The sequence below is a fragment of the Egretta garzetta genome, unplaced genomic scaffold (genome assembly GCF_000687185.1).
Source record: "Egretta garzetta isolate BGI_Z169 unplaced genomic scaffold, ASM68718v1 scaffold377, whole genome shotgun sequence".
Classification (NCBI taxonomy): Eukaryota; Metazoa; Chordata; class Aves; order Pelecaniformes; family Ardeidae; genus Egretta; species Egretta garzetta.
This window is the reverse complement of record NW_009260339.1, coordinates 634,852-655,333: the sequence shown is the minus strand read 5'-3', so window position 1 is coordinate 655,333 and position 20,482 is coordinate 634,852. Positions and strand designations below refer to the sequence as shown.

General features: G+C 37.4%; 2 protein-coding genes across 2 annotated transcripts in view; one reads left to right on the top strand and one right to left on the bottom strand.

Annotated features, from left to right (window-relative positions):
• Positions 1-250: 250 nt before the first annotated feature.
• Positions 251-19,954, bottom strand: VPS36 (vacuolar protein sorting 36 homolog). The gene is made up of 14 exons (XM_009642635.2): positions 19,937-19,954; positions 19,339-19,407; positions 15,547-15,617; positions 14,132-14,246; positions 12,454-12,543; positions 10,891-10,977; positions 7,635-7,667; positions 7,424-7,501; positions 6,885-7,019; positions 6,523-6,588; positions 5,628-5,692; positions 5,170-5,254; positions 2,512-2,588; positions 251-2,431 (listed from the first exon to the last, which is right to left on the bottom strand). Exons 1-14 carry the CDS (start codon positions 19,952-19,954, stop codon positions 2,338-2,340), a joined length of 1,083 nt encoding a protein of 360 aa, XP_009640930.1. The 3' UTR covers positions 251-2,337.
• A 174-nt stretch (positions 19,955-20,128) lies between these two features.
• Positions 20,129-20,482, top strand: part of CKAP2 (cytoskeleton associated protein 2) — a 13,879-nt gene continuing 13,525 nt past the window's right edge. Inside the window, exon 1 of the mRNA XM_009642634.2 lies at positions 20,129-20,137. Coding sequence (XP_009640929.1) covers positions 20,129-20,137 — 9 coding nt within the window. The remainder of the gene's footprint in view (positions 20,138-20,482) is intronic.

Below are 20,482 nucleotides of genomic sequence, written 5' to 3'. Positions count from 1 at the left end.
ACGGCACTGGTGCTTGCGTAGTTGCAATTCTGGCTGGGATTGGTCACAGGCTACTCAGCAAGAGAACCAGGGCATTCTGATTACATTTAATTCTGCCTTTCAATTTCAAATCAAAACTATATTGTACTCCTTTAGGTACAAAATGAGACAGCAAAAATACAATGTGCTTTAAAAACCTGTCCCACAGAACCACAGGATTTTGATGTGTAAAGATTTTAAAGCTGCCCAAAACATTTAGGAAGAAAAAACCCAACAGAACAGTCTCTTTATGAAAATCTTTTAATTTTTATTACTTTCCAGCGGTCATTTTCTCATGTGTATGTTTTAATTCTAAACCAGCTATACAATTTGCCCTATAGATTTCTTCCCTGTAGGAAAAAAAAAAAAAAGTCAAGGAAAAATCTTGGGAAAGAAAAGCTCGAAAAGGTACCATCATTCTAAATAGGCTGTGTTGTTATTGCTTAATTAAGAGAATGAAATGCTCAGGGTTGGAGCAACGAAGGCTGGGAATTTACACGTGGCGTTTCCCTTCTGGTTTTGTTCTTTCTGCAGAAGACATGCCCCCTTGCGGGGAGAGGTTCAGGCCCATAAACTACCGGTCTCTCCCTTGACAGGTTTGGGTATCGGGCAAAAGAAACAGTTGTCACAAACCAGCTTTTTGCTTCTGAATGTCTGACTTTTCAGTCCCTCCTTAGATGCGTGATGCTTGGCGTACCTCGCATAGGTCTCTTCTGTGGGTTGTGGGGAGGATGAAGCAAAGCAGCAAGCCACAAGACTCCTGAAGAGATGATACTAAACGCTTAACACAGTAAGAACAGTGTGGAACTGGTTTCTTCAGCTGTGTCAAATACATTAGTTTTAGCACCTTCATGAAACAGAGGAAAACTGCCCTAAAGAAAGCACTGCATAAAAGCGTGTTCGTGACAAGCATAAGAGGACACAATTCCCTGGATCTAAGTGAGCATCCTATGAACCAAAAGCATCGTCGCTGCAGGGATCTGTGCACTGAACTCCTCATTGGCAGGCTCTTAACGCTTGTCTAAGCTATGGTAACACTGAAATAGTTCTGAAAATATTTTCAGGCTCTTAAAAGCCTCTCTCTCCTTTTTTGTAATGTCCATTTGGCCATTACAAACACAATGTGGTTACCTATATGTTGTCCTTGCCTGTATTTTGAATGAATTTTGTTACTTATTAAACCTGGTCACTTCAAAATGCCAAAAATTTAAGTGATGTGGATCGTAAACATCCACTTACTGTTATTACCATGACAACAGATCTTCAAGTAACGTAACAACTCCACTGGAGTTATGAAAACTGAGGCTATCAAATTGCATTCAGTGTGAACACAGGGTGAGGAATACCAAACAATATGATACCTCGTGACTATTGAACACAGGGCTATAGTCTTCTTCCCCCCTTCAATACTGAAAGCGTATTAATTTTTGCGTACAAGAAACAAGCAAATGAACTGTCTCTCCAAAACAGGCAATAGGCTGGTGAAACAAACAAATGATCTTTCATTAGAAGTACAAGACAAAAACCAAGCACATTGAAGCAGAGAGTCTGGTAGAGTGACAGGAGGCTACTATGCTCTGCTATGTAAAGGAGGACAGAGAAAGGGCACCCAAAGTGCAACATAACAAGACAGGAAGGAAGATGGCAAGGAAAGAGAAGGGAGGAGGTCTGTGCTCACAATGCTTCTATACGAGATAGCAGCATAAGACATGACAAAATAAACACCATGTTTTCTAGAGTCACATAACATGCTCATCTCTCCTGCAGCAGGTTCCTTCTGTCTCAAAGTACAAGAACCCCGAGAGCCTTCATGACTTCAGGGAGAAGGGGTTATCCTACACTGGTTTGTTCCTTATACCTCAGTACACACCAAAGTCACTTTTCTTATCGCTACGGATACATCTGTCTGCTTTGTTGCTCTAGACATAAACAAACTGAAATTGGAGTATGCAGTAACCTGTCTTCTGGTGCTGACCCTTATGGCAGACTACAGGGATATTCTCTCCACTTTCACTTGTGTGGAATCTTCATCTGAATTCTCTTGAAATGAGAAACTACAGAGCACATCAAATAAAACTTGAAACATGAGCTAGCCAGCTTGAGACAATTAACATGCTTCTGACTTAGTGATTCCTATTTCCTTTCAGTTCCATGTAAGAGGATTCAGCACTTGAAATACCTGAGAACTGTAAAGCATTGCAATGTTCATCACTGTTGCAGTTGACCGACAAAATTAAAACTTTAAAGTCAGTTGTTGGAAGAGTTCTGCCCTCTGCTCTCTTCTTCAGGTGTTATATAACAAACTGTACACAAACTACATTAGCTTTGCGTCAGAAATAAATTTGGGTAGAATCTCAAGCCTTCCACTGAATCATCTCTGCAAAGATGGCCCATCTTTTCAGCAAGAAGCAGCCTGGAGAAAGCAAAAGAAGACGTGCTGTATTACGTGACAACATGATAACGAAGGTATTAAACACAGAAATTATTACTTACCTTTCTTTGGCTAAGAGAACAGACATCCCCACCAACTTAGCAAACTCATCAGCTGTGAGAGAACCTTTTTCAGATACCTGTCAAAAACCAAACACACACGTAAAAAAACTATGGCATTAAAAGGACAATGAAGTTCTCTCGGCTGCTGAATCAGGTCTAGCCCTGTGAAGTGATAAATTGGTAGCAAATCCTTTCTGAAGACAACTTGTTTGCTTGCATTTAAAAGAAAGTACAAATAATTATGAGTATTTCCCCTTAAATATACCTCTTCTGTGTCCTGAGAAAATTGCCAAGTACAAAAACCGAACAGGAACGTACAAAAGAGTTAAATCCATGGAGGAGGGAAAGGAAAAAAAAAAAAAAAAAATTCACACTGTGCCCTTTCCTTCAGATTTTTTTTTAAAAAAAAAAAAAAAAAAAAAAAAAAAAAAAAAATCACACTGTGCCCTTTCCTTCAGATTTTTTTTAAAAGATGCCTTGGGACAAAGTGAGGAGAAAAATTAGAATAGCTCAGACAGCAGTATACTGTCACAATCAGTATTTACACAGCCCAGCTACACCAAGTGAAGCCTAAATGAGGAAATAAGAGACCTGTTCAGGGCAGGTCATCAATTTAGAAAATTAAGTCATCTCAGATGGAAGTGGAGAATTTGAGTTTAATGGGATTTAAAATATCCCCACTGCCTACAGACAAATCCCCAAACCTTAGTACACCACCCTGTATTATGGCGTACTAGAGGAATCAGTAAAAGCCACCACCATATTCAGTTGACAAAAGAGATAGGTTTGGTCTTGGGACTCAAAACTTCAGCTCCACTGTCTCAGCCATGCTAGTTAATACACACTAAAATGAAACCTTCTCACACAGGTTGGACATGTGAATGCTTAAAATATTAGATATGAAGTCCAGACTTATTACTGCGTTGAATTTCCCAGATAAACATGTTATTACCCTACAAATTAATAATTTTTCCATTTCTCCATTGCTTCAGATTCAAGCAAACTTGTAAATTCAGATGTAGTTGCCATTTCCTGCTTCCCACATAACTGGGTGGGGAGGGGTCTATTCTGCATCATTCTCAGCAGTAGCCTTTTTACAGAAACTCAGATTAAATTAGTCCTAACTTGAGATTTTTATGATTAGCTTCATCCAAGTAATGGAAGTTAGCTATACAATCTAATATGCAGATGAGTGATTAATTATCTTTCCTTCCCAAACTACTACTCTCATCAAGAGTGACTTTGGGTTCCTTTGACTTCCGTGTCATTTCCTGTCTTCACCAGCAGTTCAAAACTACATCTTTCTCCTGTCTGAAAACCTGTGACTTCCTTTCACTTCTTCTCAGAAATTCCATATTACTGTACATTATACATTGTACAGGGAGCTTTTGGCCACAAGTCTGATCTCATCTTCCTTTTCCCTTATGGGCTAGCCTTCCTTATTCAAAGCCTCTCCCTTACATTTTTCTATGGAGTCAAAGTCTCTTCTTACGAAAATAAAAGAAAAAAGGCACTTCAGTAATAAATCCACCATCTGTTGCTTTTTGCAGTTGACCTCTTTTGTTATCAAGAAAAGGTTTTTCCTTTCCTTTCAAAGAGATAAGCACTCTTACTGAAGGCAACAAATTAATTAGAAACCCAAAATAATCAGGAAAAAAACCTAAAAGGGACTAGGGATTTTTCTGTAAATATAAGAAAATAAACTGAAAGGATTAACATATATTGAAAGATGTGAACATTTTAGTTTTGATAATTTAGGGCGGAATCTTTTAGATGGCTATATACATTTCTCTTACCTAAAAATCTTTTTGATGAGAGAAAGCTATGTGGTAACAATCATGCAAAACGCACTAAAGAGTCTACCTCATGTATCAAGTGAGAAGGTGTCTGTGATGGCTCCACTTTTTCTTGACTGCCCAAGTCAAAGTCCTCTTTGACTTTGATATTTAACTTTGAATACACTGAATTAGCCTTTACTCAGCTTTATGAAAAACAAAAAAATTACACCCCACTGAAACAGGAAAATTTTCCTGACACAGGAAAATGCATCAAATAATGGGATGGCAGGTAAAGAGTCCAGAGGTAGCAAGAACACAAAGGTTTACCACACTGAGAAATTTACACTACTTTTTTTCCCCGATGAAGGCAGCTTAATTCTATACGCACTACTCTCCAACTGAGCACTCTTCACAGCAGCAAACGCAGCACAAGATGTTACACGTACAATGTGCTATTTTATGAAGTAAACATAAACCAAACAACTGCCTATATCAACATTTAAGAGCTACTTTCACTGCCTTCAAGCACATTGTGTACAGTGTCTGAAATCCACTTCTGTTAAATTGTTTAATACATACCATGAATTTCATCCTGCAGCGCGGAAGATTTAGAGGAAGGTTGAAGGTTAATGAAGTTTGAAAAGAGATGGAAAAGTGATTTATTCCTAAAGGATACAGCAATGACTAAGATCATTGCCTGTGCAGCACTTTGAAGATAGATGAAAAGTGCTATTTAAGTATTACTGTTAGAAGATTTGGGAGTGGAATATTTTGTATTTCAAAACCTCAGAAGGAAATCCTGTACCTCAAGTTTTTACACCTAATGTGTTTAAATTTCCCCAGCACGGCCATTACACTGAAGGAAATACAGTACACTTACTGTCTCTAAAGCAGAAGCTACCATTTCCTCTTCATTATGAGACTGGAGTTCAATCACCATCACACCACTGTCAAATATCCGAAGCCTAAAATGAAGAAAGACGGTCAAATTGAAAAAAAAAAACCCCTCTGTAAAATGAACTTAACATTAAAAGCATCTTCAAAATCTGAATCGACTAAGAGCAGGGTGTATGTCTGGGCTTAGTTAAACTCTTTTCCCAGTCTGAAAAAAATGTATTGGGAGTGAAAAGAACATTGTCTCCCTAGCAAAGTGAACACGGTTAAAAATTCATATTTTCATGTAGAGTGGATGTTGGTGCATACAGCGGCATCCTTTAAGCAAAGGATGACTTTGTTAAAAACAAAAATAATCTACTGCAGGTAAATATTAAGTCATCCAAGCACCACGGTCTGACTTGCGAGTGCTGTGTTTTATAAATCCAGCTGTAAAGCTCTTACCTTAGTGGTAATTTCAGTGACTCCAGCATCTTACACGCATTTACTAAATCTTCTGGTGACAGCAACTATTAGAAATAGTAAAACATATTTATTCACAGCTTGCATTTCAAGTATATAGCATAACACCAAAACAAACATTTTTAATAACTACAACTATAAAATACACCAGGCTATACAATATTGTTAATTTTATTCCCTTCTGTTGTGCAGTCTATTTTCTTGGCTTCTGTGCTTTCTGTTCCTTTACTATGTGTTCTCTAATAATCCTTCTTGCCCTGTTTACAGAAAGAATCAATGTATTTTGTAAAAAAAAAAAAAAAACCAACCAAAAAAAACCAAAAACCAAAACCCAAACAATGAGGGTAGAGAAACACTGGAATGGGTTGCCCAGAGAGGTAGTGGAGGCCCCATCCCTGGAAACATTCAAGGCCAGGTTGGATGGGGCTCTGAGCAACCTGATCCAGCTAGCGGTCCCTGCTCACTGCAGGGGGGTTGGACTAGGCGACCTCTAGGGGTCCCTTCCAACCCCAAACATTCTACGATTGTATGATTCTAAAAAAAACCCCACACCCAAAAAATAAACATTCACCATTCTTTAGTATTCTCTGTCCTTTCAATTCTCTTTCCAGGTAAGGATGGATTTTCCGTTTTATATGCTATTATAAAAAACAGCATGTGTTATGACAACTTATAGAGGATACATAAACATTACATGGAAGAAGGAGAAAGGAAAAAGGTAAAACCCCCTCATTTTAATAAAGAGCTGATCACTTCATGCTGTTAAGACAGGTAGGGTGAGCGACTGGTAGGGAATATTTTTAACCTTTTTCTTTAATTACCTTAGTAATGTACCTTAGTACATTTTATAAAATATTTAGTAAAACCAATTTCTCACCTCTAATCCTCTTGCACGATTTACCAGACAGTACACTTCTGTAAGTGACATGATCCCTCCTCGCTCCTGTGTTAAGCACAAGACTGGTAAGAGAAATAGCATTAATCTAGTAAACACAGTATCTCAACCTGCATTTGACTGATTAAACAGGTAAAACAGAGGAGCTAAATGATGGGCCTTAATAAAAAAAAAACCCTACCCAGGCAATACCACGTATTTCTAGCATGAGAGGTAAGTTGTTACATTATATCTTTCTTTAATAATTTTAAAATGCAAGACACTCATACTACATCCAAAGACTGTGAATTACATCAAAATTCAGCAACGCACAGAAAATGCTGGTGCAAAATTAGGTACTTTACCTCTAATGGTGTCTGCAGTATTCCAGCTAGTTGCTTCGCCAGTTGCATGTGGTAATGTGTACCAGATCCATATGTTTCCCTAGTAACTGGATTAGCTATACCCATACTCAGTAGATATGACTTGAACCTAATAGTCTAAACAAACAAACAAATTTAAAAGTACATCAGCTAGTGAATGATTCTGGTTTTTAAAAGGTCTTTGATTTTACTGCTAAAGACAGTTTTGGTGAAAAAATCCATTCAGTTTACTACCAATAAAATCAATTACTATCGAAGAAAAGACAAGACAATACAATTTATTTCTGACCATCAGAGGTCAGAAATGCAAAAATTTACAAAAAGGCAGTAAAATCTTTGCTTTTAAGAAAGGGTAGAAATAGAAGGTAACACTAAAAAGTCAGTCACTTATTTTATGTAGAATTAAAACACAAAAATCCCAACCACAGAGTGTTTTTTATTAACATTACATCTATTAAACGGATAGCTTTTTGTTTTGCATAGGAACATTTCTGTTGACTTTAAAAACAAAATTCATTTACCTCATCCTCAGTGATGTCACCTTGTTTTTCTTTAATCTTATTAGCTATTGACTTGGATAACTCCACCATTTCTTTAGCCTATCAAGAAAGGCAGATAGAAAGTCAATTTTCAGCTCAACAGAGAAAAGCATGCTTGAAACTGAGAAAACAAGCATAAATCTATAAGTGTACACACACACATATATATATATATATGTGACACATGCCATACCTTCTCCATTAGTTTGCTAAGATCCTCAAAAGCCTGAAATGAAAAGCAGACACTGCAGATTAGTATAATTACAGCATTCAGCTTCACGGATACCGTGAGCTGCCTTTGTCTGCCTATCCAAGCTATTCTTAAGAGCTGCCATCCATTTAGATCACAATGTTACAATGTGAGATATTATGTATAATCGGTTGATATATCTGTTTCATACCAGGTCTTAAAATCAAAATTACACAATCCATACAAAGAAGGAAGAAAAGAATCAATCACACACTTTGCTAGTATGTGAACACTAGTTCAATATGATTTATGAAGTCCCTATGATAGGAAGGAACAATGAGATACTGAGGCCCAGAAAAGATTAAACGATCCAAGTTTATTATGCTCTCCTAAAAGCCAGGGGAAGGTTTCTTGGTGGGGATGGTAGGTTTTCTTCCAACAGTTAACCGTCACTCAAGGAGAATCATTGTTTCTGGCCAGCAGTAAGCCAGCTGTAAAACTACAGAAGTACTCCTGCTGACAAGGCAATTTAATCAGTAGATGTTAGTAAGAAACAGTCATTTCAAATAAGCAAGGAAGAGGGTATATGCTTTCACATGTATGCTTAACTGAAGAGACAAACCCTCTGAAAATGTCTGGTAACATCTCTTCATTTAACTACCGCATACATAGGAACAGCGGTGCTACCATAATAAACAAAAAATAATTTAAAAAAATGAATAAAATAAGGTCCACAAGACAAATTATCAAGTTTAAATAAAGATAAAAACTAGATAAGAAGCATCCTCTGAAAACTAGTTGTTCGACCTAAAAACCAAAATATCTGCTAGAGCAAGGGAAAAAACTATTTGTACAAACCATTTCTTTTCTAGTCTAAGAAACATTTTGTTTCCATCAGAAAAAATAAAGTAATAAACTGGACATCCATCATAGGGCCATAATTATATCAAGTCTATTAAGCTCAGTAAACTGCTATGGTCTCAAATACAACAATTCTACAATAACCCAAAAAGGGCATTCATAGGCTTAAATAAAACATACGCTAAAAAAAGCTGAAGGTATACTGAAATTCAAAAGTTTTAATAATGATAACCAGCTAGCATTTAAAAATTCAGGTAAAAAAAAAAAATGGTTAGCAACTATATTAAAAAACAACTCTCATTTCTCCCATCCTCAGCAACACACATTCAGCCTTCTCACCTGTTTCAAAGACATGGCAATGTGCCCAGGTGGTCAACCTTTTCAAACAACTTTTTTTGAATAACTGGTGAGAAAAATTCCTGAACCTTTTCAGCTAAAGCTTGTCTGACAGCAGCACCCAACCCCTCCAGCCACGAGTAAAGAAGGTTGTTCACTTACAGTATGCAAATGACCAGAGATACACCTTGCCTACAGCTTCTAGCCATTGCTTCTATGTGATTCCTAGCTTATTCTGACTAACTCCCCACTAGAAAAGACACATTTTAGCAGAATTTGCACAGGAAGACCCAACTGTTCCCATCTACATTTAGGCACCTTACTCAGAAGGTTATTCAACATGCAAAGAAGAGAAAGAGGTGCCTTCAGGAAGGGACAGGGTTTGCTTTTCATCTGAATCCCTCGTGCCAGTGTTTCTCCACGGACTAGAGAAGTCTAGCCTCTTAACCCTTGGTACCTAAGTTAGGTATCCACAATTCAGTGGGACAAAGCTCCGTCCAAGGGGAGAAAAGAAAATATACCACCATATAACAATAATCTACCTCTATCAGAACAAAAGCTTCCCTGTGGAATATTTCTCCTTACTTCCTAATCTGCCAGATTCAATAATTTACAATAGATTTCCCAATCTCTAGCGTAAATCAAAGTCCTTCTACTGTACTTGTATATATCAACAAAAAGTTTTCTAACAAGGCTTTTCCCAGCTTATTTCTAATCTCTGTAACCTGCATGAAAAGATCATTCATTAAATGAACCCTTGATTTAGCTAAATAAACAGCATGCTGTCTCTAACTCCTCCTCTGCCTGACTCACCGAGGGCAGGCCTGGAAACAAAGGGGAATGTGCACACACCTAACAGGAACTTCCTCAGATAAACAAAAGGCTAAAGAACTGGATTCTTATCAGCAGCGAACAGCAGATGCAGGAAGCCTTTTCCTGGAAGCCAGGGCACCATTTTTTAAATTAAGTCATTTATAACATTAAAAGCTGGAGGAAGGCAGGATTTTAGAAGTCATGGTTTTCCTCCGTTCCTACAACACATATAAATGGATTTCTTTTACTCTCTGACAAAGCTACTAAAGGAAAAAATAACCAGACAATACCTCTTGAACTATACACACATGCATGTAACCACAATACCTTTTGAACTACACACAGAACTTCATTCATCACGTTCCTCATAAACAGAAAGGAAAAAGTTTAATGCTACCGGTACCTGAAACAGCATGCGGCCTGCAAAAGTACTGTAATTTTCTTATGTATCAGAGCAGTGAACGCATTTTTTATTGTGGCACACTGACTCTCATAAAGCTTTGCCACAAGAACAAATCTGTTGTATGTAGTTTATGAGTACTTCTGTATTAATCTCTACTACCAAGGCAGAACCAGACTATTGCGCCTAGGTTTATATGAAGAAATTAATTTCCTCTGTAGACCGTCAGTACTGATATCTGGACTTCAACTATTGTGCTGCTTCTGGGGAAAAGGATGGTCTTCATCTGGCCTGGGTATTTCACAGATACTTGTAACATCTTGCAGAATGTTTTACTGTAATTGTAAGCCTAAATCTAATATTTGAAAACTGTGTATGTGTAAGATGAAAACCTAACTTCACTAGTTATGTGCAGACACTTACATCAGTGTATTCTTCTAATGTATATTAAATTTTTCAACTGAAACCAAAATTAGCTGTAAAAAAAAAAAAGGGGGGGGGAAAAACCACCAAACTTGTAATAGTCTCTTTCTGCAGATGCCTTTGTGTTCTGCTTGCCCTGATGAAAAGTCACTGAATTCAGATTTCTAGTTCTACCAAAATTAATTTTATAAATACACACCGTTAGTTTCAAAGAACAGTCTTCTTGAAAGGAACTGTTAAAATGAAGTACCTTTACAAATACTGAAAAGCCAATTAACCAACGTAAATAACTAAATTATACACTCTTAATCAATTCAGACTTCTCAATAAAAAAGATAAATAGTCTCAGCTGCCCCTAAAAGAAAGTGTGAATGAATGTAAATGGCTCAGACAGGTGGTTGACCTTGAAACTTCAGTAATACTTACCTCAGAAATGTTTTTGTCGGTTTCTTTTCTTTTTTCCTCTAGTTTCCTTTCGATCCCTACAATTCCTACAGCTCTTATTCTTCCTGCCTGCAAAAGAAAATAATTAAAGGAATCAAAATAGGAAATGCTGTTTTCTCATCCGCTTCACTGTGAAAAACCTTACATTAGAAGACAGGAAACATGCCCCCAAAGCGCATACAATATTTCATATATTTCTTGAAATTATTTTTTAAACCAGTGTAAAAAAATAAACAATAAGCATAAAGCATGTATGAATTTGTTGTAGTAGACAGATAATAAAATTATTATATTGAAGCTATTAATATGAAGATGCTTAATAGCCTGATCCAGACTGGGCATTCCAGCTCATCTCAATTCAAGCCTCCTAAGTCCATGTGTACATCTATACTAGAGCTGTGGAAATGCGTGAGTGTATCTAAACATGATTACCTGGAGAAATCTACCCTGAAGAAACATAGCCACAGAAACACAATGCTAAGTGCAGTCTAATTTACCTAGCTGAACAGTATCAGAATGGAGGTGATGGTGAAGCTTTCCTTTGATGCCAGGTGTATTTTAGAACCAAATGGCAGTGGTGCCAGCCCTCAAATCTCTGACTGCAAAGCTTAGCACTGGTGTTAATGATTTGCTGTGACTGAAGAATAAGAATAGGAGGCAAGGCATTTCTTGACACAGGATGCAGGCTTCCCCATTAGTCCAAATGCAACTATGTTTGTAGGTACTACATTTACAAAGGAAGACATGTGATTTGACCCTGAACAGCCTTTGGATCGTCCTGATCTAGTTAGCGGTGTCCCTGCTCCTGCATGGGGGTTGGACTATATGACCTCTAGGGGTCCCTTCCAACCCAAAACATTCTATGATTCTATTTCATTCATATAGTATTGTATGTTCAATATATTCATATATTCAAAATATTCACATACAGAAACAACATCTACATGTTTATCAGAGTTTATAACCTAGAAGTATGCAGACAAAGGCAAGCAATCTAACATACGACAAAGAGACGCTCCGTAACAACTGCCCATTTAGAGTACACATTTAAATCAAACAGATAGAGGTTCCAAAGAGTTATATAAAAGTTACGTTATATATTTGACTTCTAGCCACAAAACCCCAAAAAGTCACAATCAAGTCACAATCAAGTCACAATCAAGTCACAATCAAGTCACAATCAAGTCCAAAAATCTTTCAGCTTAATTAGATCTCACATGCTGAATAAAATTATATGCAAATATATATAAAATATTTGCATAATTGTATGTGTGTGTCTGACTAAATTTTAAAAAAAAACAGAGCTCATTATCAACTACTCAAGTCTAAATACACTCAAGGAAGAGAGGCCACAGTGATCTATACCAGGCAAAAACTGCAAAGAAGAAACAAATTTACATCAGTAAAGAAACAGGCAAAGTAAAGCTGAATTCCCACACGGTCCCACGGTGTTGGTTAGAGGTATGCCAGATGCAGTACACAGGGGCAGCAAGAAGTGGAAACAAAGGATTATATACAGATTCTGCTCAGAAGCTCTCCACATACCTGTGGACCCTTGTTAACTTGAACGGTCTGACCAGTAGGCATGTTCTCCCATCTCCTTTGTGTGATTTCTTCTGATAATCGTCTATAGAACTGCAAACATTAAAGAGTGACAACAGACATTTCATAAACTGTGCAGAGTACCTCTGGGTATTTTTACCGTCTTGGTGGTAGACGAAATAAATTTTACTGTAAGACGACGCATGGTAACACCTACACATCCACAGTACAACATCCATTATCTGGAAATTCTTGATGTCCAATCTTCAAAAACATACACATTAGAAAAGGAGTTGATAGTTAAACTCGCTTGAGTACTTCTATTGTAAAATACTTTTTTCAGGTATTCAGAATGTTCCAAAACATGCTAAAGTTAAAAATGTCGAGGTTTGCTCGAAGGCATGCTTTTAAAAAGAAGGAAAGTTGAACAATCCAATTACTATTGATCTGTTAATTCAACAACATAAAGGCAACCACACAGATCAATTACACTTATTTATTGCTAAGTACCAGAAGGTGGCATTAGTTAAGTACTTAACAGTAAGCGTACCCCACTGACCAAAATCCAGAAAATTCTTATGGTTGTTCAAAGTTCACAGGAAAGCATTCTGAACTCATGAAGAAAAGATCTGGAGCGTAACTGATATGCTAGATAACCAGTAACCACAGTGAGTTTGATTTTCAGACAAAAACATTAAAATACATAAGGTTATAATTAGGCAAAACACCTTTACAATTATGACTAGGCATAAACCTACACTCATCCTAAGCTGAAAACTGCTCACAAAGAAATGAAAGTGAGTCTGATCAAGCACATGCATTTGTAAGACATTTATAACTAATTCAAGTTGAAAATGTGATTTTCTGCAGAGAGCAGGTATGGCTTTTTTCATTGTTCAAAGGTAAAGTTCTCAGTCTCTTCAAGTGAGGATCTTATACTGTGAAATTTCTTTACAGAGCGCAATTTCTTTGTTTTTTAGAATAAGCCTTCTTTAAAGAAAAGATATTACTTTTTTTAGAATGCTCCAAGCTTTTGAGATTTGGTGTGTGTAATAAGCCTTCTTTAAAGAAAAGATATTACTTTTTTAGAATGCTCAAAGCTTTTGAGATTTGGTGTGTGAAAAAAAAATAAAGATTTATAAAACATAAAATGAAATAAAGCTCTGAGGCAACAAGAAGTGTTCAGCAATAAAATTAGAGAGGTGATTAGGAGTAAGTTGCTTGATTCCTGTTCAGTAGAGGGCTAGCTACAAAGAAACATCTTTTACTCTGTTAAACATGTAACAAATTTCAGAGACATAATTTTGGAAAATCAGAGACTCACAGAGTCATACAATCGTTTAGGTTGGAAAAGACCTTTAAGATCATCAAGTCCAACCGTAAATCCTGTCTTCCATTTAAAAGATTTATAAGAGGAAGTATAAGATTATATTAAAACTACTAAAATAAGGACAAAGCCTAATAATGCCTCTTGACATTTTTGGAACTCTATTTCCATTATTTAACCAAAGTATAGAACCCTGAAGGCTCATAGTGTTTTCCTACAAAAAGGATGTATTGAAAAAGCCCAACCTCAAAAGTAAACATGGAAAAGATCATGGAAAATTATCAACAATGCAGCAAAAGGAGAAAAGCGTGTCCAAAGATCTGATGTACTGGGTTTGCATGGCACAAAACTTACCTCAATCTGCCCGTGTTCTTTGAAAGAAAGTTTGATGTAGGAATATTTGCTGCTCTGGAATGGACCAGGCTCTTTGTTTGAAGCAGCAGGATGAAGATGAACTACTATTTTGGCACTAAGAAAAAGTTAAAGGAAAAAGAAGAGGCAGCTTTCTGTAGTATCTAAAAAAATTATTTCTACAATCAAAGTTATCCATGCAATCAAAACCTCTATTAACTTTATCTCACATAAAAGTTAAAGTACATCAAACAATGCTTTACATTTGTGCATCAACATTAAATATTTTGACTCAGTATTATAGTAGATCTTGCATAAAACCTACTGTAACAGCAACATCTCACAAATTTAAAATCTACCCACCACCAATTCTTAAGAAATAAACAGAACAAATTTTAACTTTTCAAGGAATAATTTCTGAAAAATCTTTTAGTTAAGATAAAAACTAATTGTCAAGTGATCATTGGATTTGGCTTTTGACTTGCAGTAACTACGGCCAAAATACACTATCTTTGTCACAGGAAAACAAAAGGTCTCAATATTATGTTTAATCTACCACACTTGCATATGTCACTTGCAAACACTGTAAGTGAATTTGTCCAAAACCAACATTCAAAGGTAACATGCATGGAAATAACAGTCTAAAATGACACCTACCACCAAAACAAACCTTGAGATAGCATTATTTTAGGAACATAACAGACTGCTATCACAGTATGACAAGTCCGCCATTCCCATCTCTTTTCACTGATACTTTTTTCATGGGTCTTTATTTACTTGACTTCTCCAGCACTGGTGAATTACCTGGTTTCTTCTGGATACCCCTCAGCATATTACATTACCCACCTGACTGTGGGCTGCAAGCAGATGTCGACTACGTATATATTTCTCCAGTTAATATTTTTTTCCTCTTTTTCTTGTGAAACTTCTTTATACGCATACCATACTGAATTAGTTATTTAGGTGAGTGGAAACGCTTGAGTTCCTAGTAATCATTGCAGGCATTTCCAAGCTCAAAATCAATCATATGGTCATGAAAAGTTATATAATACGGGATCTGGCAGAGTTTCTATCCTCAACCAGTTCTGTAGCACAAAAGACTAAAATTAGCTTTCAAATTGAGATCCAGCAAAATCACTGTTGTCATTTATGACTCATCAAATGAAAATGGCAAGCTAGAACACGTACTTGTTTAGTGATTACAAGACAGTTATTTAACGAATCACGACAAACACTGCTTTGTCATGACCCTCTTACACATTTGATCTCAAGTGAGGAAAGCAGGTCCTTGTAGCTGTCAATCTGGAAAACTGGATTGCAAATAGAACCCACCATGGATTAATACATAATCTTGAGTACCTCATATAACGTGTGTGGGCAAGCTATCCACCTGAAAAAGACAATGACTATCACCTTACCTTTTTCCTATCCCAGCTGCCTGCTCTTCAATAAAGACAACCTGAGACAGAGGTATAGCAATGCAGCACTCCTGGAATAATCAATGCAAACACAAGAGAAATTAAAAACATATCCTGACTATGCATTCTCTAAAACCAAGTGTTCTCTTTTGCCATTTCACAAACAGTACGATTTCTACAGGTGCTGTTTGAGGCACTCCATATGAAATACGATGGTAACAATAGAAACAATCTATTAAAGAGAAATGTAAGTAGAAAACATAATACAAAGTTGAAACTGAGTTCTAGATAATTAAAAAAACAAACTTAAGTGTCAATGTGTTGACCCGGGACACCTCAAGCTAGATACGTAGGAGGACTCGGGAATTTAATAAATCTTTAGCATCTAAGTTCAAAATTTAAACACTAAAATTTCCACACTGCTGCAGCTTATCCCTGCAGGTGCACAATACTCATAGGTTCTTAACATTTTTGCATTAATGTTACTTTGAGAGCTAAAACAATATCCAAAAGCACCAGCCTCTTAAGTGTTGAATGTCTAAAAAAACTAGACTATCCTCTGAGTGGAATAGGAATTTCTCCATCTATTCCACACCTAAGGACTTAATCCAGTAGTTGATGCATCTCAACACACATTTATTGGACTGGGCTTTAGACAAAAGAAAGCAGAGCAAGAAAAAAAGACTGTACCCATGAGTGGGAGACTAATGCACCCAGACTAAACTCTTTCTATACACATTTGAGAGAAAAATTGCTCAAGGAAGCAATTCAAAGCATCTAATTAGGTGCCTGGCCTTGTTTTGTTGAGTGTCCTTTGGTGAATGTTGTCTTCCACACAATAGCTTGGTGATCGACAGTGTCACCCAAAATACAGGAAACACAGGTTACATTCCCTCTTTGAACCTCCCTTCCATCTGCCATAAGTGTGTGCCTAATGCCAGGTTACAATGAACACTATTATGGGGCCTTCTCAATTCCTGCTACCAAAATTGTTCCTCTTTGCATGAAATGATTAAATACTTATTAAATTGGAGATTAGGGAATTATACATGCAGGAACTCTGACTAATGAGTAAATCTCTCACTTGGAAAAAACATGGGTTGTACTTCCTGTTCTAAAGTCTCTTAATACAAATTATTTAGATTATTCTGTGGGTTCAGATTCTACAGCTGTTATATAAAACAGGTTATTGTTTGTAAAATGCCCACATAGCTCTGGACACTTTAAATATAGGCAAAATGATACTTCTGTAAAAAAAAGAAAGTTTTTGAAAATTACAAAAACGTCCAACTATATATAGTATGTACACTGTCAATATGATTAATTCATTTAGTTCACGTTAAGTTATGAACTAATTGTAAGCACAAGGACTTAAAATCACCCCTTCCTGGCAAGAGAAGCAAGAGGGAGGGATACAAAAAGAGAGATGTGTTAAAAATGCTGTGAGTTTATTTGGATTTTTTTTTTCCCCTAATGTTTCATGCTCACATTATGCATGATTTTATGATTTAAAACATTGTACAAATCTAGCAAAATAATTACTTTTTTTTTCCTTTGGAAACCACTGTATTTTCTATAGTGTTCAACTGCAGATGGTATGTAACAACAGCAGCTATAAAACACAGCTGTTTTTGTAAAAAGGTCTGATATGTTAACCTAATGACAAGTGCCCCATTTATTACTAAAGTTTGCTGACACAATAAAAGGGGACTCTCTCTGCAAGTTTAGTCTAGGTAAGCTAGCTAAGGTTTCTAAGGCTGATGTTATATCACAGTTAAGCTTGGCCAACAACTCACCATGAAAATAAAAGGGCATTTTGCTCCTTGCATCTCAATCTTAAGAGCTTCATTTACTGCATAACAAAGTTATTTGTATACCATAGATTTAAAAACAAACCTGGCTTTGCTGAGACAGAAGCGGTCTGTATTAGATCAGAACTTGGTAATTTTTGCCCATCTCCTGCCTATAGGTTTCTGCCCCTTCTCTTAACCAAGACTAGAGCTTGTCAGAATCTTTGTTGAGTTGAATTAATTTGTTAAAAGAAAACTATTCTTCTTGTTCTCCGTTTCTTCTCTGCTGATTTAGCAAATTCAATGTACTTGACGCAAGGAATTCATGTAGCCTAGGAGCAGGGGAAGTGAGGGACAAGAGATGAATGTAATCCTTTTGTTGGGAAGGAAGAGAATGGGGATATGGACAGTTGTTAGGCTTGCTGAAGCCATGAGACTTAATGTTACTCCAAGCAAGTAAAATGTCCAAGTGAGAAGAGGAGCAGGGGATGTTGCAGTACATGCCCACCTGTCAAGAAGAGATGCTGATGAAGAAATTATGAAGATGAATTACACAAATAGTTTAGCACAACTAAATTATCTCATGCTGACTGTGCCAAAAAAAAAGTTAATTTATACAGAATAGTTCATGATCTAGACAATCGACCCCTGACTTCTTTAACAGTAACCCCACCCTGGGGACAAGCTCTCAAAACATTTTGAAAAATTCGTACTAAAAATAATTCTGCTGTTCCTGCAAACAATCCCTAATGAAAAAATATATTGCCTTGCCAAATTAAGAACATTCTTGGTGACCTTACTTTTAGAAGGCTCTTAGTAGCTCCCTGCTTTGGAGCAAGGATGTGATATTTGGTAGGGAATGACCTTTGGGTGCAAGAGGTGCTTCAGCTACCCTTGTGCAAAACCAGTCCAGTGGAATATAATATGCCTTTGAAGAGCTGTCATCTGAACATGCTCTGTCTTTGGCTTCCAGGGCTAAATTTTTAAAAGATTGTGTCCAAACCAAGCATAATCCAACCTGGTTCTGAGGAGGACTTCCCCTTCAGTTGCAGCTGCAAAGTGGTGCATGTTGTCACAGTCTGTGCTTAGAGCTTTGTACGTGTTTGTAGTCTTTCTCACCCATTCCTAACCTGCAATCTTGGGCTGCGGCTTGCTGATACAAAGCTTTCAGCAGCAGCATTATTACACAGTAGTTCTGCCACTGCCACTTAACCTCTGAGTTAATTCTCCATAGCAGCACTGACAAGTGTTCAGGCTTATTAAGGGATGGTTCAGCACAAGAACAGGCAGCTGGGAGGGTAAGACACGTACAAAATAACACTGCTACCAAACACATCCCATTATCCAATCCTGGTCTGGGACTATATGCTGGGAGCAGAAGACAGGGAAACTGGGACTTGAAAACAATGAGGAAGAAAAGGTCTCGCTAGACAAGGAGCACAGGAGAGATGTTCACATTATGATTTGCCTGATACATTCAACTTCTGCCTCAAACCAATGCTTTTTAGTGTATGACACCAGACTCGTTTCTCCTCTATTTTTGTGCCATAGAAAATTCGGGTGATTCATCCCCATCCCTCCTCATCTCTGCATGATTATTTTATTTAAGCAGAATTGGGTGAAAGAACATTCCTGTACATAATTTTCTTTCCATGCCTGACACATTCATCTTCAGTCTCAAACCAATGGTTTTAGTGCATGATATCAGACTCTTTTCTCTTCTATTTTTGTGCTGTAGAAAAGGAAAATTTGTATGATTCATTCCCATCCCTCCTCATCTCTGCATAATTATTTTAGTAAAGCAGAATTGGGTGAAAGAACATTACTGTACGTAATTTTCTTTCCACTGTGAGCCAAAAAATAGACTGTAATTGTAAAACAAAACACATACAAAGGGAAGAAAAATCTCCTCTGTGTGTGCAGTCTCTTAATTGCAAGCTACCTGGTGTTTATTATGGAATTTATAATTTAATGACATAAAAGAGACAAAAGTGGGACTTACATGATTCTTCTGATCCCTCCAGATTAGTCTGTGTGTGCTAAGCAGCAATACTCCACTATCAAATTTTACCTAAATGGGAAAAATAAAACAGATCAACAACATATTTAACCAGTAAATTGCATAAATACTGATCTTGGAAATATTACAAATTACCACAACATAGCAATCAGATTCAAGAAGCCAGTATTTTGAGTACACTCTCTTTTTTTCAGAAAACACAATAAATGAAGTTTAGGAAACAATGGAGAAAGTTAGCATAAAAGGATTAGATGGATATACACAAACTTCCTTTTTCAACTGTATAAACTTTCCCCCAGGAAATCCTGAATGATCCTCCCTCCATATGCTGTGCAAGATATACAAGCATTCCTAAATATCGTATTTTAAACAGGGCTATTGGCTTTGGCACACTATCTGCTGACAAAGAAAGTAAAAGCTATGCAAAAAAGCAGAGCAACCTAATAAGAAGATGCTATGCACAGTCTGAAATCTGCCGGCCCATCACACAGAAGGATTGCTTCTATCCATTTTATTATTGAAAAGTTCTTTATCAGACAGCCATCAGTATTTGGAAAAATCTCTGTTAGCGAATTCCTACTTGTAAAACTGGAGGCATGTTTTTACAGCTTTTTATGAGGGTATGCACCTACTCTGGTGAGCAAAAATGAGGAGAAACCAAGAGTTATTCCAGCTGCAATGCAGAACAGCTATTGAGTAGTCTTAAATGAGAGCAGAGGGCAAGAGAGCACCCTTCACGTCCAGAGCTAAAGAGCATTTTAGAGCTACCGGGATGACTCAGGTGTGAACTGCATGGCATGCCCTGTGCATGGCATCAAATCCGAAGAGCGCAGCTTGCTGTGGCGAGCAGCTTAGCCCCTGACAGAGGAAGTGACGGCCTAAACAGCGGACACCGAGTTTCACAACGGTGACAGCAGCTACACACGCCCTACGGGGACGCCAGCCCTCCCACCGCCCAGGCCTTTCTCCCACAACGCCTGGGTCTCCTCCCTAACAATCCTCTCACAAAGCCCAACCCCGCCAGGCCCCGGAGCACTGCGTCCGCGGCCTCCCACACCTCCGACCGATGCTCCTTTGGCAGCCCAGACCTCTTCACCGCCCTCGTCTCGCCCTCCCCCTCCAGCCA